Source organism: Sparus aurata, chromosome 7 (genome assembly GCF_900880675.1).
Source record: "Sparus aurata chromosome 7, fSpaAur1.1, whole genome shotgun sequence".
Lineage (NCBI taxonomy): Eukaryota > Metazoa > Chordata > Actinopteri > Spariformes > Sparidae > Sparus > Sparus aurata.
In genome coordinates, this window is record NC_044193.1 from 2217672 (window position 1) to 2242784 (window position 25113).

Sequence of the window (25113 nt, forward strand, 5' to 3'; positions counted from 1 at the left end):
AATTTCTGATCCCGTTTTATGCACAGTTATATTTCTAAGAGGCAAATATTGTATTTTAAACTATATTTATCTGACAGCTTTAGTTACTGTACAGACTTCTATTCCACATCCTTCCCGTCCAGTGAAAACCATGCATCTCCAAACGATGATATGAATATGAATGTTCGTGAAGAATTCACTGTAGGTTGACAAAATTCTCCTTCTTAAACTCAATACACATTTCTAAAAAGCTACACTTCAACATATGATGATCTTATAGAATGTGATGGTTTGCTGTAGATTAAACAAGACAAATATAAAACATCTTATACAGCAATTAAAATGAGCTCAGCTTCAAAGATCTGCAGCAGGAAAATGACACAAACATCACACGTGAAAACACTGACAGGGACATTTTACTGCCCTGTGAATACTTTTAATACCAGTAAGTACAACTTGCTGTTATACTTATAATATCAAACATACTTTTACTGAAGTGATGTTTTGAATGCAGGACTTCAGCTTGTAGAGGAGTATCTTCACAAACACTGTGTTGTTTGTACTGTTACTGGGTTAAAGAATCTAATTATTGATCAATATTCAATATAGTTTTTTTTTTTTTAAAGTTGTTACTCACTGGTTGTTCTTGTTCCTGGAGAGGAGGCGCGGCTCTTTCTGTATCACCTCCGTCTGAAGCGTCCTCCTCCCCCGCTGCACCAGGCTGTTAGCATCGCTATTGCTAACGTAAGGAGCGCCTGCGTCTTACTGCTGGTTACTCATGTTGTCATCAATAATGGCCGCCGTGAAAAAGATCGTCACGTTTAGTAGTTTTGCCACAACCTTCCTGTTTTCCTCCCGCTTGCTCCGTTTTTTGCCCCCGCTGTGATAACTTCGCCTCACTGTCGTTGTTTGTACTCGGCGCCATTCGGTTTGTTTTGGTGCTGCCTTCCTGAGTAATTTCTGCACATGCGCAGTAAAATGGAATAGTCCACTATAGCGACGACTGAAGGGGGGGAGGGCCGAGGCACACATCATGGATTAAGCATTGTGATGCCATTTACCGCATGGATTTAAAAAAAAAAACAAAAAACATAATATGCGAAAGTAACAGAAAATGTTTTGACGGAAGTTGTATGAGGGAGTTTCTGGGGTTCTTGGTAGCTCGAGAGCCAAGTTACTCCTCAACCTTGCCTAACGGAAAGTCCGAGAACCGAAGTCCCGCCTCTTCCGGTTCTCAGGGAAGCTATTTGATAAAACCTTGTGGTGAATGAAGAGAAAAATGATTTATTGATCCGGTTTGTCTTGTGTCAAGACTCACACATATGATGTTTGTCAGTTTAAAAGATCATCAAACTAATTAAATGTCAGACTAAAAATACATAATTATAAAGAATAACACAGCATACAGTGTCGTTAGTGACGTCATCTCGTAAAACACTGACCAAAACTGTTTACATAAACATTGTAGAGCTGCTCCTGTATAACAGCAGCTCACTGAACTGACCAACTCTTCTTTTACTTAACTATAATTGTCAATATTAGTAGATTTATTGTGATTTTCATCTTTTTTACTACTAGTATTCCATTTTTCTGACATTCGTCCCCATGAGGTGTGCTGCAAGTAACAGGACTTCAGCAATTTATAGAGAAAAAAGAAGAAAAAAACAAAAAAAGTATAATTATTGAATTTCTGAACTGTTCCTGACATTTTCTCAAACCACACTTTATTTAATTTCACACTTTTTATAAGGACACACTTTATTTCATTCTGTCATTTTTCACATTTCATTGACAGTGATGATGTCACCGCCCCCGTCATCTATCAGCCAATCACATGTGCCCGCCTCACTTCAACTAGCAAACTGAACCAGTGCTAATTTAGCCAGTTAGCTCCTGTTAGCTGGAGCAACAACATCAGAGTCATTCTGAATCAACCAACCAGAGGCTGCTGCTGTAAATACACACAGATTGGCTCCATAGACTGAAAGGTGAGCTGCTGAATATCACTCTGAAATGAACAAAGACTTTCTTTTCTCATGGAAACACATTTTAAAGATTCTTCAAACATTAAAGTTCATCTTTTTAATGTTTTCTTCACTGCAGTTTCCTCCAGTCGATTCTGATCTTATCTAACCTGCAGACATTTATCTGATCACACAGTATTTTATCTGATCACACAGTATTTTATCTAATCACACAGTATTTTATCTGATCACAGTATTTTATCTCATCACACAGTATTTTATCTCATCACACAGTATTTTATCTGATCACACAGTATTTTATCTAATCACACAGTATTTTATCTGATCACACAGTATTTTATCTGATCACACAGTATTTTATCTAATCACACAGTATTTTATCTGATCACACAGTATTTTATCTGATCACACAGTATTTTATCTAATCACACAGTATTTTATCTGATCACACAGTATTTTATCTAATTACAGTATTTCATAGAGTGAATAAAGTCTGGTATAAGTTCCCACAGCCCAATGAGATCACTTTAAATGTCTTGTTATAATGGACCAACAGTCTGAAACACAAAGATATGAAGTTTATGATCATATATGAAAAGAAAACATCAGATGGTCACATTTAAGAAGCTAGAACCAGAGAATATTTGGTTTGTTTAGCTGACACATAACTAAAAGGATTAACTGAAGATCAAAATAGTTCATGTGACTGATCAATTCATCCACATGTTGCAGGTATATTCTGACACATTACATGAGGACTTTGAGGAACAATCACAGAAATTCAACATTAAAGGAGCATTCTGTAGTTTTGGTGAAGAAATGTTAATGAGCAGAGAAAGATCTTCATTGGCTGATTTTTTTTCTGCCTCAACAAACTAAATAAACAAACTCTCTTTGTTTTCATGACTGAATAAACTGAATAAACAAACTGACCTTAAAGGAAAACACAGTTTATACTGTTTTACTCTGTTTATATGTGGCGGACCCTGCCACCTCTCTAGCTTCAAACAGTGTTCTGGGACCTTCTTCTCCTCTGAGAACAGCTCGTTGATTCACTGATGGAAAAGATAAATATTTCTGAGTTTGTATTATTACCTCATTAATCTTGTAAACATTAAAATTATGAGTTTGAATTTCTTCTCCAAAACTACGTAGTGCCCCTTTAAATCTCATCCTTCATTGGACAGGTCTCCTTCTTCTTCTTTGTCTCCTCCTCCTCCTTGTGGAAGACCTTTCCATCTGCCTGCTTCCTCCAGCTCAGTTTGACGTCTCCTTTCACCCCCTGGTCCTTCAGCCTCTGTTGGACCTGATAAAAACTCCTCAGCATCATCACTCACATAGAGATATTACATTCTGCATTCTTCTTTATATCTTCCTCTATTTTAGGAGCTCTGCATCACATTTATACATTGACATGTTTAGTTCCCTAAGATGGCGTCGACCTGTTGGCCTGTTGTCCTTTCTGACTTTCTCCTCCTCTCTCTTCTGTTGTAAAGGCTCTGGCTTTTCTAAAACTGATAGTAAAGTTTGTGCTGAGCGTCGACTCTGAACGAGTCACAGTTCTGCCTCAGTCGGCCTGCAGAGTGGCACGACGACACTCTTTAATCCTGCACATATGTACGTGCACAGCTTCCTACACGATGCTCAGCTCATGTCATGTTGATCTGTTTCCTGCCTCTTCACACTGTTTCTTGTTCTGCTCAGTTTTCCCTCGGGGGATCAATAAAGTCTGATTTTATTTGAATTTGTTCTGTTTGTGTATAAAATTAGAAAGGTCCAACATGATTTACCTCCTTCAACATCTGTTCCATCACAGCAGGGTCGTTGAGATCCAGAGAGGAGTCCTTTCTCTCCAGACGCACTTTGATCACTTGCTTTGTAGTCATAGCGACTGTGAAGAAAATATGTTCATATGAATATTGACATTCATCAGTTTGAACACTGACAGTCAAACTGTGCTTCTATCCTCCATCTGTGTCAGGATGGCTCTCGCCATTTTGGTGCCGTAAGCAAGATGAGGAGTTTGATTTCTGATTGCAGCTGAAGTAAACTATCTCATTATGTATGTAATGTAGACAAAGCATTAAGCATTTTAATTGCTTACACACTAAAATTACATGCATAGCACAAATATTTAAACTGTCACACAGAGATTAAAACCTCTGCTCAAGTCTCCAAAACTTTACACAAATTTAACAATTCAAAATGTCACTTTTTAAAAGCACTGAACACGGTTCTTTGCATAAGACACAACAATCTGACATAAAGTCACATGTTTGCCATTCAAAATGACACTACATGAGCTAATTGGCCACTATATGTGCCACCTGGCCAAATAATTGTTAATTTTTTCCACAATCAGGAAGTAAGCACTAAAAGACCACAGGTGAGCACCTTTTTTCCATCAACAATGGAAGACGTTGTAGAGAGAGGAAGAGGAAGAGGAAGAGGGAGGGTGAGAATGAGAGGGGGAGGAAGAGTGGGAGGTAGAGCTGGTAGAGGAGGTCATGGCCAAAGAAGACAACAACTTTCAAATGAAATCAGAGCAACCTGAGTTGATCATGTCATCAATCATTGGCTGACACTGTGAGAGGCTGGACAGAGTGCAGCCCAACTTCAGCCGTTTTACTGTCGCCTCTGTAATCTGGACATTTAGACTGGAGTACAGGTATGTAACCAACCTTTCTTTCACACCATGTGGTACACCCCATGTCATAGTGTATCACTCAGTACGTTTACATGCACATCTTAGTCAGATTACAGTCATAGTTCGACTCTGCTACTCAATCAGACAACTGCAACTGTCCGAGTATACATGCCGGTGAGAAAATGGATTTATTGTCCGGAGCATGTCATACCCGGTACACTAGGTGGCGCTGTACCCATTTCAACTAGTGGTAACAGAAACACCTCCTGCTGACCTCTTTACGTCACCAGCAACAACAAACTGCATCAGCATTCGAGAAAGATGGTGTAGAAAAGCGAGACGAAGCTACATCTTTGTACACTTCGTACATGGTGCACATGATAATTACACAAACTAGATGCACAATGGTGTCCGATCTGATCTGATGGAACGTATACATGCAGGAGTAATGTGACTATCAATCAAATAATCTAGGTGTTTTAATGATCATGGTCACATCATGCTATATAAGAAATGAGACTGAGATGAGAGTAAAGATGAGAGTGCTTTTTATTATGCCCAACAGTGTGTAGTTGGTTAGACAAAAATCTGGTAATATGAATGAAGTGTGTGCCATCTGGGGCAAAAGTTTGATTATGATAATGCTATATGTAGTTTTGGTTGCACTTGGAAAAAACTGTAACAGAACTCACCGGCGTCAGGCTGCGTTGTGCTGGATGTGGTGCTGCTGCTGCTTGTTGTCTGAACTGCAGCTGTATTCAAACACACAGTACGTTCATACTGTTACATCACTGCATTCAGTCTGTTGTGTTATTCTACAACTACAAAACATCTGTTCAAGTGAATATTGACATTCATCAGTTTGAACACTGACAGTGAAACTGTGCTTCTATCCTCCATCTGTGGCATCTGTTTGATAACTTTACTAATAATTTCATATCAATGATAAACATCAGGAGTGATTACATTTTATTTTCTGTCTATAACTTTATGTTTTGTGTTGGCTTTGTTACATTATCATTGATTTGATGCTAAATTAAAACAAATTCCAAATATAAATACTAGGTCATCAAAAGTTAATACTCACGTGGGCCGTAGCAAATGAACAACATGTTCTGGCCACAGGGATCGTCCCACCATTTGCCATCGCTGCCCAAGTCTGCCACCACACAAGCCTCTTTCCCACCTAGGTTGTCAGGTTGACCTTGAAGCCAGTGCCTAAATGAGGAGCTACTTCCATCCGACCACTTCCAGGAGTCTCTGAAAAGTCCGATCCAGACTATATATCCTGCAGATACCAGGTCCTTTATCTTCTGGTTCTCTGCCGTGTTCCTCACACTGGCCAGGTCTGTGTGGTGTTCTCTGCAGTAGCTCTGGGCCTCAGTCCAGTTCATGAGAGTCTCGATGAGGACAAACGTCACATTCAGCCCTGAAAACAGAGCACAGTGCTGTGCAGAGGTACTATAACATACAGTTTACCATCCATGTGGTGTCTGTGGCAGAATTCACAGCATTATAAATCCACTGAATTAATGACTTTGTAAAATAAAAATGGAAGACATGATCATCTTAATAAATGTTACTGAGTATTTCTTCACCGTCTCTCCACATTAATAATCACATCCTTAAAATCTACATCTAATAGATTCACATATTCTGTTTCCTACATGTGAATCTGTTCTCAGATGTATGAAACACAAACATACGGCCCTTTGAAGGGTCACCAGATACATCTGAGGGGTCGTCACATGGTTGATGGGAGAGGAAAGAAAAGAAAAACCTTCTGATACACAAAGCTGTTTTCAGCTTTTCTTTTCTTTAACTTTCCTCCAATATTTGCTTTTCCATAAAACATTGGATCATTGGACTTCTTTGGACGTCACCAAGTGAGAAGTTTAGTGGGGAAATGTTTCTCTGGTGGAACTAACAACACATGAACATGTTCAATAAATAACAACGTGTTGTATTTTATAAGCTTCTCATATGTTTTTAATGTATATATTAATCTGAACAGTAACATGTAACTACAGCTGTTGAGTAAATGAAGTCAGTTCAAAAACATCATTCTTCCTCTGAGATCCAGTGGAGTTATAAAGTTACATAGTAAATAAAGTACTGTAGTAATAGAGTACATGTACTCAGTTACTTTCATGTGGGGTGTGTAGCCAGATCTGAGTTTTATTATCTGAAACAGCTGAATTGCGGCCACGTCTCCGTCTGAGTGACTCAGAGACTGAAGCGTGTCTTTAAATCCAGCAGGATGGACGATTACAACGCTCTTCTATCTGCTCGACACAAACAAGTCATTCATCACCGACAAAGTTCTGTTTCTCATTCTCATCTGATCGCTGTCACATCATCAATATTAACTGCTGCCTTATTGGCTTGTAAGTCGTCTGTAAAGCTCTTTGAATTGTACTAACTTTGATGGAAGGTGCTGTAAATAAAGTTTGACTGACTGATCCTGTATCAGCCCAAATAATGAGAGAGAGCTCAACAAACTGAACTGGTATGTTTTAAACTTCACTACTTAATATTCTCACCTCTGACATCCATGCAGATTGACGTACGGCGAAATTCACAATCCCAGTCGTTCCATCGTCCATCACTATACATCTGTGTGCAGTGCTGTCTACTGTAAGAGTTGCCTGGTTCTCCATCCTTCCACTGTCTGAACTCGGTCTCCCCGTCTCTGTAGAAGCTGGTGTCTGACAGTGACCACCTCCAGCTGTTCACGTCATCATACAGCCCGATCCAGAATAACTGAAAGCAACATTTTAATTTTTGTTTCTTTAGCCTCACATTTATTACACAGCAACACAACATACACTCAAAAGTAAATCTGAGGCTTCAGCAGTATGAGTGACACAAATCAACAGGCTTTCTAACACAACATTCACTCCTTTTGTTTCCATCCACTGCAGCTCAACAGGGACACTCAGTCTGGTGAAACACAACCAGGGAATTTTATATTAAAACACTTTACAGTTGGGACGCTGTGTAGAATAAAGACACAACACACACATTTACAAAGACCTGACTTCAGTTCTGCTGTTTCTGAGCTCATGTAGTAAAATCATTTCTACAATCATGTGTTTGACGACCTCGCCCTGTCCTTGCTTGTGAACGGCTGAGCCTTTCGAGGACGCCTCTTTCATACCTGATGATGATACTATCACCTGTTACTGATGAACCTGTTCACCTGTGGAAGGTTCCAACACAACAACTGTCAGTCTTTTGTTGCCCGTCCCAATTTGTGTGAAACGCGCTGCTGCAGAATAGGTATATATTTACAAAGATCTGTGAAGTTGAACATTAAGTAAATGAATTGTCTTTGTACTGTTTTAAATTGAGTTTATGTCCAAAAGAATCAGCAAATTGTCACATTCTCCGATTCTGACATATGTAGACATTTAGCCTAAGTACGTCTCATACTATAAACACATATATGAGGCATTTTCCAGAGCTAGAGGTAGGAGTAGTTTAAATTCAAGCTGCACCTTCATCAGACACAAGATTAAAGTGCTGCTTACAATGTCCTTCTGAGAAGTAGTGGAGTAGAAGTACAGAGAGGCATTAAATGGAAATACTCAAGTTCAAGTACAGAACTTCAAAATGTTACTTCAAATGTATCTACTGACTTTACACCAATGTGGAAGTGCAAAACGTTCAACCTGTGTGTCATTTACATGATTGCTGAAAATGGCTTTGAGATTAAAGAAAGACATCAGTGAACTCACATCAGACGCTTGTCTTGTAGCTACCATGTCGATCACGATCTTCACGTCCTCCATGTTGTCTATAGTTGCCAGGTCAGTGTATTTTTCTCTGCAGTACTTCTGAGCTTCAGTCATGTTCTTCTGGTCATAAACAAAATGGTACTGACGACGGACCTGTGATGAGACGGCACTCAGCCCTGTAGTGACAGACATGCACACTGATTACATTTGGGTGAAACATGACTTCTTTGATACATCTTGACTTTGTAGATGTATTCAGGGCAGGACCCTCTACATGTTTGAGCAATTTGGGGTAGATGGCAAATTGTATCCTCTCCGGAAACCATCACCTTATTGCAGTGGAGAGGTTTGTGTGTCCCAATGAACCTGGGAGCTAGGTTGTCAGGAGCCATGTGCTCCCGGTAGGGTCTCCCAAGGAAAATCGGTCTCAGGTGAGAGGCCAGACTAAGTATGGTTCACAAATACCCCACGAAAGATAGAGGTGTGAGGCGAGAGACCCTGCCTGGAGGAAGCCCGGGGCCCACGTCCGATGCCAGGCCTGGACAGAGGGTGCATGAGCAAGCCCCTGGTTGCCTTGTCTGCCATTGGGGCCCGGCTGGGCACAGCTCAAAAGAGCAACGTGGCACTTCTCCCTCCCCCATCCTGTGGACCCACCATATGCGGGAGAAACTGCTGGGGTTGGGTGTGCTGCCACATAGGTGGCAGTGGTGGTGACGGGTCTCGGCGACCCAGACCTGGACAACAGAGGCTGACTCTGGGGACATGGAACGTCACCTCTCTTGGGGGGAAGGAGCCAGAGCTGGTGTGGGAGGTTGATGGGGTTGTTGGAGTTGACCTCAGTGGACAAGAGGGTCGTCTCCCTATGCCTAAGGGCTGGGGGGAAAACTCTGAATGTTGTCTGTGCATATGCACCGAACAGCATTACCGAGTATGCGGCCCTCTTGGAGGTCCTGGCTGGCACCCTGAATGGGGCTTCAGTGGGGGACTCTGTAGTCCTACTTAAAAATTACAACGTGCACGTCGGCAATGACAGGGATGCCTGGAGGGGCGTGATTGGGAGGAACGGCCTCCTCGATCTAACCCGAGTGGTGTTCTATTATTAGACTTAGTGTACGTGGTACCAGAGCACCCTAGGTTGAAGGTCAATGATCGATTTTGTGATCGTATTATCTGATCTGAGTGTGTTTTGGACGCTCGGGTGCAGAGAGGGGCAGAGCTGTCAACTGATCACCACCTGGTGGTGAATTAGGTTCGGTGGCAGGGGAAACCCCTGGACAGACCTGGTAAGTCCAAATGAGTAGTGCGGGTAAGCTGGGAGGAGGCCCCTGTCCGAGACGCCTTCAACTCCCACCTCCGAAGGAGCTTCTCTAGCATCCCTGTGGAGCCTGGGGATATCGAACCTGAATGGACGATGTTCAAAGCTTCCATTGTTGAAGCTGCAGCTGTGTCCTGTGGCCATAGGGTCCTAGGTGCCTCAAGGGGCGGCAACCCTCGGACACCGTTGTGGACACCGGTGGTCAGGGAAGCTGTCCGACTGAAGAAGGAGTCCTTTAGGGACATGTTGTCCCGGGGGACTCCTGAGGCAGTTTTGGGGTACTGATAGCAGCCGCAGCTGTGGCACAGGCAAAGCAGCGGGTGTGGGAGGAGTTCAGCGAGGCCATGGAGAAGGACTTTCGGGCGGCGGCAAGTGCTTTTGGAACACCGTCCGGCACCTCAGGAGGGGGAAACGGGGAACCATTGAAGCTGTGTACAGCAAGGATGGGACCTTGTTGACCTCAAATGAGGAGGTCATAGGGCGGTGGAAGGAGCACATTGTTGACCTCCTGAATCCCACTCAGCCACCCTCTGTAACGGAGGTAGAGCTGGAGGATGATGGGGTATCATCGTCGATTTCCCTGGGTGAAGTCACTGTGGTAGTCAAACAACTCCACAGTGGCAAAGCCCCAGGGATTGCGCGTGGGTTGGGGTCGGTGCCGAAGGAGTGGAAAACAGGTGTGGTGATCCCTCTCTTTAAGAAAGGGGACCAGAGGGTGTGTGCCAATTACAGAGGTATCACACTACTCAGCCTGCCTGGGAAAGTCTACTCCAAGGTGCTGGAAAGGAGGGTCCGGCCGATTGTCGAATCTCAGATTGAACAGGAACAATGCGGATTCCGTCCTGATCGTGGAACAACGGACCAGCTCTTTACTCTGGCAGGGATCCTGGAGGGGGCCTGGGAGTACAATCTCCCAGTCCACATGTGTTTTGTGGATCTGGAGAAGGCGTACGACCGGGTCCCCAGGAATGTTCTGTGGGAGGTGCTGCGGGAGTATGGGGTCAGGGGGTCCCTTCTCAGGGCCATCCAATCCCTATATTCTCTAAGCGAGAGCTGCATGCGTGTACTCAGATGTAAGTCTGACTTGTTCCAAGGAGCGCGCCACCAGGTGTGACGCAGGTGAAAGCTTTTGATAAGTTTTGTCCACAGATGCTACTTGCAAAGTTTGGTGCAAATTGGTCAAATTTGGTTGGAAAAGGTTAGTTTATAATTTTTTCACAGAGCTTAAGTGACTCATAAGGAAGTAGTCACCTGCGTTTCATGTCATTCAGACAGACCAATGTGGAGATATGCAACACTTTGTGTTTTGAGCCAAATGTACAGGAACTCGTTATCTAATAACTTGAGTATTGTTTGGAATGTCAAAATTCTTTTAATAACTTTTGTCAGGAGGGTCCACAGATGCTGTGTGCAAAGTTTCGTGCAAATCGGTGAAATCGCCTGGGAGGAGTTCCAAAAAGTAGGTTTGCAACATTTCGCAAATTTGCGAGAAAAAAAAGGGAGGTGTAAATGGGCGAGGCCTATATCACGAGGATTCAGCACAATTCAGTGAATGCGTGGACATAAGGTTTTAGAATGTGTGAAAAAGTATATGTGAGTTATAAGCCAAAATGCACTTTCCTTGATTCGAGTGCCACTTAGTGGTGGGAATTGAGGACGATGATAGATCATGAAATTTTCCGGCAGGTGTGATGTACATTCCAAGTTTGATGAGTTTTGGGGTATGTTCAGGCAGTGAAAAATGCAATCATTTGGGACGAAAAAGTGGTCATTCAAAAAAAATAGGGACCTCGCAGGTCCAGACATCAGGCTCAGGCCCTAATAATGCAAACTCAGAAATATTTATCTTTTCCATCAGTGAATCAACAAGCTGTGTTCTGGGACAATAAGTCTGCTAGGTTGCCAGGGGGTGCCAGGGTCCGCCACATAGAAACAAAGTAAAACAATATAAACTGTGTTTTCCTTTAAGGTCAGTTTGCTTATTCGGTTCATTTAGTCATGAAAACAAAGAGAGTCTGTTTGTTTATTTTGTTTGTTTAGGCAGAAAAAAAAATCAGCCAATGGAGATCTTTCTCTGCTCATTAAGATTTATTTACCAAAACCACAGAACGCTCCTTTAATGGATTCTGATACTTTAAGCCCATTGATCTGATCAAACTTTTGTGGTTTAATTGAAAAGAGAGGTTCATATTTTTTAAGTGTGGAGGTTTAAATATCCTGTCACAAAGTTTTCTCTCATTGGTGTATAAACTGTGTGTGTGTATAAATATACCGGTATGTACTGTTTATATATTGAGTGCAGGTACAGAGTCTGAGAACATTCTGATTGAATCATCCCTAATTGTATTTTTAAGAATAAATGAGAGCTGTGATTGGTTCCTGCTTTATTCAGATGGATCCTAGTTTATTGTTGTTGGTTCTGAAAGTCAGTTCACCATCGAGAAATATTGGGGAACTCAGTGATGGTCTGTAAATGAAATACACCAAAGCTGGGCTGGAAAAAATAGAAAACTAAAGATTTTTCGAGCTGCAGTGTTACCACAAAATATTTCAGAGTAAAAGAAATCAAATTTAGAGGATTCAGTTTGCATCAGTCTGTCGATAAATCAAAGGAGAAGGATTATACAAATGTGGTACATTATTTTCAATTGAGAGTTCTGATGACAGTTTTGTCCCCACGGGGTTATCTGCTGTAATAAAATAATATCAACATCTATAAAGGGGGGTACACACATTACGATAATTGGGCTGATTTTGCTCAAATTTTACCCCTTCATGACCATTGAAGATTATCTTCTGTTTTATAAGATTATCCTATACGATTATCCTGTGGTCTGTGGTGTGTTAAGAGTCAATTTGTCCCAACAATTTGCTCGGAAACGGGTCCCGGCGGACAATTGTAAATGTTTAACTTGTTCAATATTTACAACAAAAAATCTTCGTGTGTGGGGAAAGCCGACGACTCCTGAGTCACTACTCCGTGAAATGTGACATGAAACGCCACGTAGCCAACCAGCTGACTGAGGAACACGGAAGCGGACGTAAATAAAAACAGAGGTGAGATCTGTGTTTGAATTAGCCATTTTAATGTTTAATGGAACAGCAATAGTCTGAGGACCACCATCATTCCCTCTTCAATGTCTTACATGTCTTTCATGTTTTAAAAACGTTTATTTACTCTTTTTTTAACATACAGTCTATGCTCTTTTCTGTTTATGAAGAGCCCGTTGACGCTGGGGTTGCTGCCATTGGTTACTGTAGATCACGTTTGATCACACGATATTTCTGGTTTGGAGGACTAGATTCTAGATCGGCCATAAGACAGATAATCTTTATGTGTGTCGTGTCCTGTGCTGAGAATATCGGAGCACACCACACACAGTACGATCAAAGCTGATTCTTTAATCTTCATGTGTGGGGGCTCTACAGATAAAAAATCTCTTAAGATTTTTAAAATAAAATCCTTATGGGTGTACCCCCCCTTAAGACAAATAAAGTACTGACCTGATGCAGCCATGATGAGCAGCAGGACTGCATCCATCTTTGTCGGTTCTGTGTTCGTTCTGATGTGAGACTTCATACTTGTGGCTGTTGAAGTAGCTTATTAAAGCTGACAGAGCTTCAATACAACATGTGACTGTCCACCTATGATTTGCATTATTGAAGGGAGCTGTTAACTTACTGTAAACTTAGAGAACACTGCTAAAACTGAACCTTACCCTTTATGCATGACATGGTTTGCATCCTCCATTTGGTTATCACAGCGTTTATGACAAGGAAACGGACAACACATTCATGGAAAATGGTGTTCTCTGCTGATTCTAAGCCACATCCCAACACTGTAAAACAACATAGAGATACAGTATTACAAGTAAAAGTTGTGTGTTCATAATTTTATTTGATTAAAAGTAGAATTAAATGTGACTTTAGCTTTAAAAATATGAATATATGTAGTACACTGAAAAGTATGAAACTGAAATGTGGAGGTGTAAATGTATACAGGTGCAAGTGACAAATGATGAAAGAAGCAAATACCGGACACCGGACCTGGCGGCCGCAGTCGCCCTTGCGGTCCACCACAAGGGACAGCTGCTAGATGGTAAGCCTCCGGCTCATGGCCGCATGACTCCGGCTGCCCACATGAGAGCCCTGCCGCTGCCCAGGAGGAGGAAGAGTCTCTTGATGATACTCTACACTTTGCCTCGGACCAAAAATGTATGGTCTTTTGGTGCGCCCTGCAGTGTGCAGGCATTTCCATAGTTTTTATTTATCAGGGACAGATTGTATAGAGTGAGTCGCCACACTTAGACAAGAAAAGAAATTACCCAGTTGCTTGTACCAAAAAGCTACCGGGAAACTGTTTTTCAGGTGGCTCATTATAACCCAATGCCTGGACACATGGGGGGTGACAAACACTAGACTGGATAACTGCACGATCCTATTGGCCCGGTATTCGGGAGATGTATACTGCTGGTGTGTGTCCTGAATGCCAGCTGGTTAACCGGCCGGCCATCCCAAGAGCGCCTTAGCGCCCATTACCGCTCATGGAGGTCCTGTTTGAGCAGATTGCTATGGACCTCATCAGGCTGTTTCACTGGTGCGCACTGGGGTGTCGTTTTGGGTTAGTCCTTGTTGACTATGCATATCCCGAAGCAGTGCCCCTGCGCGCTATCTCTGCAAAGAGTGTGGCAGAGGCACCTTTTCAGGTCAACTCCCAAATTATGTCATGTATACTACAGGAATTTTATGTGTTATTGGGCATCAAGTCAATTCGGACTAGCGTATATCACCCTGGCCCGACACTGGGAGATAAAGTGCTTGTATTCCCGTCAACCCGCTCCAAATTATTCACCAAGTGGCAAGGACCCTTCGTGGACACACGGCAAGTGGGCAACACAGATTTACCACCTCAACTTCCTCAAAGCCTGGAGAGAGGCAGAGCCTGTTTCCCCGGTGACAGCGGTGACAGAGAGAGATGAGCCTGGGCCTGAGGTGCCAAAGTCCTCCAGTTCCACCTCGTTCCTCTGTGGTGGCCATCTCACACAGTCCCACAGGGAGCAGATGTTGCCAGGTTGCAGCAGCGTTACGCTGATGTGTTCTCCCCTCAGCCAGTACACACAGACCCCATACAGCACCATATCGAGACAGGTCAAGGCATGGCGGCACTTTACAGCCCTATCGATTACAAGAACACAAGCGAAAAGTGGTTCAGGAGGAATTGGCGGTCATGCTGGAGATAGAGGTAATAGAAGAGTCCAACAGTGCCTGGTGTAGCCCCATAGTTCTGGTGGCCTAGAAGGATGGGTGTATCCAGTTCTGTGTGAAGTATTGCAAGGTGAATGACGTTTCACAATTTGATGCCTACCTGATGCCCCGGGTCGACGAGCTCCTGGATTGGTTGGGCACGGCTCGCTTTTTTCATGACACTGAATTTGACCAAGGGCAACTGGCAGATTCCCTTGTCTTCAGGTTCTAAGGACAAGACGGCTTTCTCTACCCTGTATGGTTTGTACCAATTGGTTACACTTCTATTTGGGTTGTTTGGTGCCCCGGCCACCTGCCAGCCAAATAATCTGGTGCGCAATGCAGACAAATGAAGGAGATGATTATCAACTTCCAGAGGTCACAGCCCAAGTATGCTCCTCTCAGAATCAGTAGCCACACAGTGGAGAGGATGGAGAACATCAAGTTCCTCAGAGTGTAGATATCCCAGGGCCTAAGCTGGAATGAGAACACCTCAGTGATCACAATACAGGCCCAGCAGAGACTGTACTTCCTGAGGAAGATGAAACAAGCCTGTCTCCCAGTCAGCATCCTCAGGACTTTCTACAGTGGTGTGGTGGAGAGCATTCTGGTGTATTGTATCTCGACATGGTACTCCAGCTGCAGCATGTCAGACATAAAAGCCCTGCAGAGAATTGTTAGAGGAGCTGAGAGAGTCATTGGAGTTTCCCTTCCCTCTGTCCAAGAACTTTTCCTAAGCCGCTGCAGGAGCAGGGTACTGAACATGATAAAAAGTTAGCAAGCTACCTAAACAATGTCATCAACATGACTTCATATTTGAGCCAGGCAGACAGGCACAGTACATTCACAGCCTCTTACCGCAGGTTCAACTCTGCCTCCACTCTCGCCACCAGTGTCCTCATTTCTCTCTCGTCTCAGCCTTGCCTCATCCCCCTCACGGTCACCTCCATCATCATCGGCCGCCAGTGCTGCCACAGGTGCAGAGGCTGGTCCACCTGTTCCACAAGTTACTCTTAAGTTGGATATTGGACAGACATACACTCCAGAGACACCCAGCAGCATCTCCTCAGTCAGAGTCAGATTGGGGTAGACCTAGGAGGTCGGGATGCCAGTCAGTGGCTGATTAGGTGGCCTGCGGCAAAAGTGGAAAACCCCTGAGAGGGACCGATGGCGACGGCGGAAGCCCTAAGGAGACCGGTCGTGAAGGCGTAGGCTGGGATCCAGGGGAAGCTGGTGACAGGAGCGAAGGCTGTGACCCACTGGAGGCCGGCGGAAAAGGTGAAGGCTGTGACCTACTGGAGGCCGGCACCGAAGGCAAGAGTGAAAGCTATGACCCTCTGGAGGCTGGCGTTGAAGGTGAAGATGAAGGCTGTGACCCTCTGGAGGCTGAACCACTGACTGGGAAACACTGGCAGCTGTTGGCCTGGGAGCCGACGGGGAGGCACCAGCAGCTGTCGGCCTGGAAGCCGACAGGGAACCAATGGCTGGGACAGGACTTGGGTGGGCCTCCGACGGAGGGGCTGGAACCGATGTCAAACCGATGGGCCACTGACTGGGAACCACTTGCAGATGTCAACCGGGCCGCTGACTGGGAACCACTGGCAGACGTCGACTGGGCCACTGACTGGGAACCACTGGCAGATGTGGACCAGGCCGCCTACAAAGGAGCAGGAACAGGTGTCAGCCATGCCATTACTGCAGGTAACCCAGCAGTTGTAGACTGGGTCATCGACACTGGAGCTGGGGTCCTGGGCAGGCATGGTTCTGAGGCACTGGGTAGACACCACTCTGGGGCACTGAACAGCAGTGAAGATGGAGCCCTGGGCAGCGGCGAGGAACAGCAGAACAGGGAGCCGGACCTCAGCGAGCCAGGACATGACCGGGAACGTCGGTTTCTAGAGGGAGGCACCTTGTATGCTAGACGAGTTCCCAAGAATAGGTCCACTGGGGATTTGTCTGGGACACAGGATGAGGTATGGGCTGGTAGCAGGGCTGAAGCGTAGACTGGGGCTTGGGCTGGAGCACTGGCAGCTATCAGGGAGCGACTGCTGTTTAATTCTTCCAATGAAGCCTTTTCAAGCTTCTCCACTGTGGGGATTAGCTCCACGGCGCCTGGAGTCTCCCGCAACCCGGGCCTAAAAAAAAAAAAAACAGCTTCCCGTAATAAGTAAATACAGCCTGTAACCTTGCCTCCACATCCCTCCTGCAATTTAAAACAAACAAATTGTTACACAAGGTAAAAAACTGTGTGCATTTTGTCTGCTGGGCCCATTATGGTCAGTTTGTTCTGTAATTGTGAGGTTATATTTTAGGACCCAAATGCAGACACACTGGGGACAAGAGGAGACACTGGAGGAACAATGGACCAAGACAGGGTAACATGGAATAAGACGGACAGACGGAGTGACCAGGAACAATGAGGAGGATATTGTGAAAAGAACTGACAAACACATGAGGGAGAACAAAGACTATATACAGAGAGACACTGATGAGGGGGTCAGAAACAGGTGAGGTGAGTGAGGAGGGAAAAGGACAGGTGAGGTAGCACAAAGAAGAAACTGAAAAGCAATAAGAGACACACAAGGGCATGGTTTCAAAATGAAACCTTCGTAAAGTATGGAGCCTCCAAAGGATCACTACCGCAATGAGCCCTCAGGGCCTCAGTATTTAGAGCCATAACTCCAGTAAGAGTACTGTTACAAAACAAGTTAACATCAGAAATTCTTACTTAAGTAAAAGTATGTAAATATTAGTATGAAAAGTAAAAGTAGTAGAGTGCAGTAAAATGTTCCCTGTCAGTGTTTTTATCTCTGATGTTTGTGGATTAATATTACTGCTGCATTCATGTCTTTAATGTTGAGCTGATTTTAACTCCTTTATACACTGTTGGCTGGTTTAATCTGCAGCAGAGCTTCATATTCTACCAGATCATCATATGTTGGTACTGTGGCTGTCCTGTGAGAACCACGTATCTGTAAAAAGGCAGAAAAACAGCCTGTTTTCAGCTGTGATGAAGCATTTTTTTAAATAAAGCTGATAGTATTTGCTTCTGAGATGTAGTGGAGTACAAGCGTAAAGTAGCATAACATGCAAAGACTCAAATTAAATACAAGTACCTCTAATTTGTACTCAAGTAAAGTAGTTGAGTAAATGTACTCGGTTACATTCCAACTGTGCAGACTGTAAATCTAGAAGAGGCTGCAGATCACAGAGGCTGTTATGGGAGGTGAATATGTTCATCAATGAACCCAATTTAATAAGTGAAGAAATGATTGAGCTCAACTCATTATGAAATGTTAATTCATCATTACGTTCATAAAAACAGAAACTGGATATTATTTTCATTTCATAAGAGACTTTAAAAGAACTCTGAATTGTTCCTGACATTTTCTCAAACCACACTTTATTTAATTTCACACTTTTTATAAGGACACACTTTATTTCATTCTGTCATTTTTCACATTTCATTGACAGTGGTGATGTCACCACCCCCGTCATCTATCAGCCAATCACATGTGCCCGCCTCACTTCAACTAGCAAACTGAACCAGTGCTAATTTAGCCAGTTAGCTCCTGTTAGCTGGAGCAACAACATCAGAGTCATTCTGAATCAACCAACCAGAGGCTGCTGCTGTAAATACACACAGATTGGCTCCATAGACTGAAAGGTGAGCTGCTGAATATCACTCTGAAATGAACAAAGACTTTCTTTTCTCATGAAAACACATTTTAAAGATTCTTCAAACATTAAAGTTCATCTTTTTAATGTTTTCTTCACTGCAGTTTCCTCCAGTCGATTCTGATCTTATCTAACCTGCAGACATTTATCTGATCACACAGTATTTTATCTGATCACACAATATTTTATCTGATCACACAGTATTTTATCTAATCACACAGTATTTCATAGAGTGAATAAAGTCTGTTATAAGTTCCCACAGCCCAATGAGATCACTTTAAATGTCTTGTTATAAAGGACCAACAGTCTGAAACACAAAGATATTAAGTTTATGATCATATATGAAAAGAAAACATCAGATGGTCACATTTAAGAAGCTAGAACCAGAGAATATTTGGTTTGTTTAGCTGACAAATAACTAAAAGGATTAACTGATGATCAAAATAGTTCATGTGACTGATCAATTCATCCACATGTTGCAGGTCTATTCTGACACATTACATGAGGACTTTGAGGAACAATCACAGAAATTCAACATTAAAGGAGCATTCTGTAGTTTTGGTGAAGAAATGTTAATGAGCAGAGAAAGATCTTCATTGGCTGATTTGTTTTCTGCCTCAACAAATCAAATAAACAAACTCTCTTTGTTTTCATGACTGACTAAACTGAATAAACAAACTGACCTTAAAGGAAATCACAGTTTATACTGTTTTAATCTGTTTATATGTGGCGGACCCTGCCACCTCTCTAGCTTCAAACAGTGTTCTGGGACCTTCTTCTCTTCTGAGAACAGCTTGTTGATTCACTGATGGAAAAGATAAATATTTCTGAGTTTGTATTATTACCTCATTAATATTGTAAACAATAAAATTATGAGTTTGAATTTCTTCTCCAAAACCACGTAGTGCCCCTTTAAAACTCATCCTTCATTGGACAGGTCTCCTTCTTCTTCGTTGTCTCCTCCTCCTCCTCGTGGAAGACCTTTCCATCTGCCTGCTTCCTCCAGCTCAGTTTGACGTCTCCTTTCACCCCCTGGTCCTTCAGCCTCTGTTGGACCTGATAAAAACTCCTCAGCATCATCACTCACATAGAGATATTACATTCTGCATTCTTCTTTATATCTTCCTCTATTTTAGGAGCTCTGCATCACATTTATACATTGACATGTTTAGTTCCCTAAGATGGCGTCGACCTGTTGGCCTGTTGTCCTTTCTGACTTTCTCCTCCTCTCTCTTCTGTTGTAAAGGCTCTGGCTTTTCTAAAACTGATAGTAAAGTTTGTGCTGAGCGTCGACTCTGAACGAGTCACAGTTCTGCCTCAGTCGGCCTGCAGAGTGGCACGACGACACTCTTTAATCCTGCACATATGTACGTGCACAGCTTCCTACACGATGCTCAGCTCATGTCATGTTGATCTGTTTCCTGCCTCTTCACACTGTTTCTTGTTCTGCTGAGTTTTCCCTCGGGGGATCAATAAAGTCTGATTTTATTTGAATTTGTTCTGTTTGTGTGTAAAATTAGAAAGGTCCAACATGATTTACCTCCTTCAACATTTGTTCCATCACAGCAGGGTCGTTGAGATCCAGAGAGGAGTCCTTTCTCTCCAGACGCACTTTGATCACTTGCTTTGTAGTCATAGCGACTGTGAAGAAAATATGTTCATATGAATATCGACATTCATCAGTTTGAACACTGACAGTGAAACTGTGCTTCTCTCCTCCATCTAGGGCTGCACGATATTGGAAAAAAACTTACATTGTGATTTTTTTTTACCCTGTGATATATATTGTGATGTGAAAAAATACAGGAATTTTCATCAGATGACCTGAATAGCACTTTGTTATGCTGCACTGCTGCTATCTTGTGGACAATTAACCTGCACTGATCTTACCTCTTCTTATCAATGTTATGAGTCTGGCTTCTGTCTGTGTTTGAGAGATATTCTTACTGTTATCTTTCATTGCTTGCTTTTATTGTGCTGGGACTTGAGTACATGTTTCGTTCTATCATGTGCAAACGTGAATTGAATGACAATAAACAAAAGTTTGAACCTTTTGAGCACTCCGTCTTAAAATGTAACATTCTAGCTTCATAATTACATTAAGTAACTAACAATAAGTGATAAACAGGTTACTCAATGACTGTAATCTGTTTTTTGTTTTGGACGACAGTCAGATCTGGCTTTGCATTCGTCGTACTGAGCTGTGTGGCAGAGTACTAATGTACTGTGTTGGACGCCTGAAGAGCGAGGGTTGGGTTTTGCGATTGCCATTTTCAAGACTCCCATTCCCCACGCTGGCTTACTTTCATTTTTAAAACTTGCGTCCGTCTAATTTTCTTTCGGGTGCGGGTCAGGCGTCGGTATCAATCTATAGCGGGTCGGCCTGGGTGCCGAATGTAATTTTTGCTACTGTCGGAAAACTGCAGTTTTAAGCATGACGGGTACGGGTTTGCAAAATAAGACCCGTGCATGACTCCGCTGTGTGGTACCGACGTAAATGGTCAAACAAATTAGTTGTGTTACCGCTCGTTGTGGCACAGAACACATGTTTGGTCAATATCATCCTTCTTGTAGCTGAAATAATTCCAGATAACTGACGTTGCTTTTCTTTTTGTCACCAAGTCTTCCTTTTCCTGATTTTCTCTTGTTCTTTGCTCATTTTTCAATGTCATTACCAGCGACTCAGTCCATGTGCAGGGGCGTGGTCTGCTTTGGCACACTGAATTAGAACTAATGTGATTGGTGGATCGCTGTGCATGAGTGTCAGGTTCCTTTGAAATTAGATGAGTTAATTTGCCTCCTACATGGCAGGTAGGGCTGGGCGATGAATTGAATTTCAATTTTGATTTCACAGTGCTCACACACACTTTACAGTGCCACTGCATATCTACCCAGCTCCCGCAGGCATAAAGGAATAACGGATGCTGTCACATACATGATTGCCAAAGACATGTGCCCTATCAACACCGTTAGCGACCCGGGGTTCAATAAACTGATTAACACATTGGACAAGCTATGTGTTACCATCACGTCACCATTTTAGCAGAATTGCGCTGCCTGCCCTTTATGACGAATGTCGCGGAAAAGTTGCAAGAGAAGCGTCAGCAGCATTATATCTTGCCACCACAATGGACCTCTGGTCGCGCCGCACCGGGATAGTGTTTATTTTTTATTTTTACATATTATTTAATTCATTTTATTGATATATTTTGTCTTATTTTTTTTGCATTTTTCTTGTTTTTCAGTTCAAACTTATCGTGTTAAAAGAAATACCAGAGTTCAGAGTTCAATAAGTGCTTGTTCTCAAATCAATGAATAATCGTCTTTAGTAATTGTGATTACAATATCAATCAAAATAACCGTGATTATGATTTTTGCCATAATCGAGCAGCCCTAATCGCAGGCCCTGCAATGTGACTATTGCGCACACGTACATCGCGATGACGATGCGCAAACGATATATCGTGCAGCTCTACCTCCATCTGTGGCGTCTGTTTGATAACTTTACAAATAACTTCATATCAATGATAAACATCAGGAGTGTTTACATTTTATTATCTGTCCATAACTTTATGTTTTGTGTTGTTTTTGTTACATTATCATTGATTCGATGCTAAATTAAACCAAAATCCAAATATAAATACTAGAATTAATCAAAAGGTAACACTCACTGTAGCAAACAAACGGTTTGATCAGGTCACAGGAAACGTCCATCCATGCTCCAGAGTTTCTTAAATTTCCTGCAACACAAGCATCTTTCCCACCAGTGTTATCAGGTTGACCTTCATTCCAGTGCCTAAATGAGAGGATACTGCCATCCGACCACTTCCAGGAGTCTCTGAAAAGTCCGATCCAGGCCTTTTGTCCTGCAGATAACAGGTCCATTACCTTCTGGTTCTCTGCCGTGTTCCTCACACTGGCCAGGTCTGTGTGGTGTTCTCTGCAGTAGCTCTGGGCCTCAGTCCAGGTCATGAGTGTCTCCATAAGGACAAACGTCACATTCAGCCCTGAAAACAGAGCACAGTGCTGTGCAGAGGTACTATAACATACAGTTTACCATCCATGTGGTGTCTGTGGCAGAATTCACAGCATTATAAATCCACTGAATTAATGACTTTGTAAAATAAGAATGGAAAACATGATCATCTTAATAAATGTTACTGAGTATTTCTTCACCGTCTCTCCACATTAATAATCACATCCTTAAAATCTACATCTAATAGATTCACACATTCTGTTTCCTACATGTGAATATGTTCTCAGATGTATGAAACACAAACATACGGCCCTCTGAAGGGTCACCAGATACATCCAGAGCCGGAGCGGGGCCACTTTTCAGCCCGGGAGTTTCAGGCCCATGACCGGCCCACTTTTTTCATGGTTGAAATTGATAAAATGAGGCAACAGTTCAGCTCTTACTATCGTGTAGTTTTTATTCATAACATGTTTGAAATGTATAGAAGTTAATTATGTCACCAAGTTAACAAAAAACAGTAGCCCATTTCACATAAAACGATATGCCCGCTTAAAATTTAAACATTTGAAATAAAAAGTTGTATAATCACTCTTCCTTACAGAGAGGCATATTGCACAGTTGTTTTGGTTTATACTTGCAAACTGAAAATAGCACCAACAGTATCTACAGCATCAATAGCCGCCTAAGCAATGCACTGGTTTCAGCAACTTTGTCTATCACTTTGTCATTGTCTATAGACATAAGGATTTCCTTCTCTGTGCACATTAGCATGAAAGCCTCCATGTGGTCCTGTGTCATTGAGCTTCGTAGCCTATTTTGGACAAACTTTAAGGTTGAGAAGCTTCTCTCACAGGCAACCTGGGTGATGGAAAGTGTCAACAGAAACTTATATGCCAGCCCAATCACATGGTAAGCATCTGTGAGGAGGTTATACTGTTATACTGAGAGGATCTGATGTACACAAATGGCACAGTTTTTGCAGGAAGAACAGGTCCTGCTCTCAAGTTCCATCTCTGGTTCCATATGTGACCGTCCACCACTATCCTCCTGACCATTCTCCATCTTACAACCTGTCCTGACAGTGTAACTTTCAGGCAGGGACTTCTTCAGTCTCTCCCACTGGGATGCCAGGCTAGAAAGCTCAGTATGTAACGTGCTAACAGTGGCTCTGTCATCAAACCTAAGCAGACATTTGCTGATTTCCTGAAGCGATGAGTTGGTCCTATTGATGCCACCTGCCACAGTGTCCAGAATGACATTATGGACATTCACCTCAAAGGCAGCATCAGGTGAGGCTACTGTGTCATCATCTGAAAGCTCTCCTGGCATTCTTTTCTTTTTTCGGACACGCTTCTCTGGAAGTGCAGTCTGCACAGCTAGCTCACAGTTGTCCATCTCTTGCAGCTTTTCATTGGTCCAATTCACAAACTCATCAGCTGCTCCTTTCACTCCCTCCAAGTCCCTGACATATTTTTTGAGGTTATCCTCTGCCCCCTCAACCAGATGCTGAGCTGTCACGATATCCATTCCGTGTGTCATCAAAATCTGACAATACCAAAGGTTGGCAGGGGTTATAGTAATTTAGCACAGTAAAACACAGCCAAACACTCAAGATTGGAATTAATATCAATTCTCCTATACTGCAACCCAATTTTAACAAAAGTTGCACAGCCCCCACCTGATCTATTAGACCTATCTACTCTCAAACATTCATAACCTGGGATTATAAAATCTAGAGAAGGTTTTAACCAAGTCTCTTGAATACATATCAATTCTGGAGCTTCTTTAAATTCATCAACAAACATTTTTAACTCCTGACCATTTCCTATTAGACTCTGGGCATTGAAGATTAACCACATTAAGATGCTAATAAGGATCCACCTCATCCACTTCACCATCATCCTCCATACTGCTGACCCTCACCAGCTGTGACCTATCCATAGTTTGACTCTCCTTCATGTATTGATGTAACTCTTCTGGCATTTGTGTTATACTTAGGAACCTTTCAGCTGCCCCCACCACTAACCTGATAATATCTGAGCGGTTAGCTGCTTTCTTAGCTCCTACCAACACATCAGACACAAAGGACAGAAATGCCTCCTTTGTTAGGGTCAACATATCAGATGGAAGGGCCGACTGCAAGTTTGACGAATTGAGCTGGCATCCTACCACTTCTCTAGTACAAGATCTCCCATTTCCACTTTCTCTATCCACTCTTTTAACTGCCTCTGCATACGATACCTTGTTCAGCTCCCTCACTTCCTCCACCCGCTTAGCCTGAACAAATCACTCACACCTGAAAAACCCTGCCCCATGCTCCCCCCCACAATTTGGGGCACTTAGGAGCCTCTGCCTTGCAACTTTGCATTATATGATCTCCACCACACTTTGCACACCTTCTTTTACCCCGACAAGCCCCAGCAACATGCCCAAACCTCTGACAGTTGTAGCATCGCAACGGTGGTTTGATGTACTCTCTCACATAATACGCCATACTCCCAAGAAACACTCTCTGCGGCAGTACTCTATCTTTAAACGTCAACAGTATC

The 25113-nt window shown here is 42.9% G+C and overlaps 2 protein-coding genes across 2 annotated transcripts in view; both read right to left on the minus strand.

Moving 5' to 3' along the window:
* Positions 1–3073: 3073 nt before the first annotated feature.
* LOC115584974 (macrophage mannose receptor 1-like) lies at positions 3074–8553 on the minus strand. The gene is made up of 6 exons (XM_030422961.1): positions 8352–8553; positions 7155–7374; positions 5699–6040; positions 5304–5363; positions 3755–3855; positions 3074–3270 (listed from the first exon to the last, which is right to left on the minus strand). The coding sequence occupies exons 1-6, from the start codon at positions 8541–8543 to the stop codon at positions 3127–3129; spliced, it is 1059 nt and encodes a 352-aa protein (XP_030278821.1). The 5' UTR covers positions 8544–8553; the 3' UTR covers positions 3074–3126.
* Positions 8554–19596: 11043 nt separating this feature from the next.
* The window catches only part of LOC115584994 (L-selectin-like), a 33901-nt gene continuing 28384 nt past the window's right edge, over positions 19597–25113 (minus strand). Inside the window, exons 4-6 of the mRNA XM_030422993.1 lie at positions 22477–22595; positions 20129–20229; positions 19597–19644 (exon numbers count right to left, since the gene is read on the minus strand). Of these exons, the coding sequence (XP_030278853.1) occupies positions 20221–20229; positions 22477–22595 (128 nt within the window). The 3' untranslated portion in view covers positions 19597–19644; positions 20129–20220. The remainder of the gene's footprint in view (positions 19645–20128; positions 20230–22476; positions 22596–25113) is intronic.

Coding starts and splice junctions, on each gene's coding strand:
- LOC115584974 (XM_030422961.1), bottom strand. CDS start 8,543: ATGTCTGTCACTACAGGGCTGAGTGCCGTCTCATCACAGGTCCGTCGT. Junction 6,041..7,154: donor AATCTGCATGGATGTCAGAG/GTGAGAATATTA, acceptor CTCTGTTTTCAG/GGCTGAATGTGACGTTTGTC. Junction 3,271..3,754: donor TGGAACAGATGTTGAAGGAG/GTAAATCATGTT, acceptor AGTTTTTATCAG/GTCCAACAGAGGCTGAAGGA.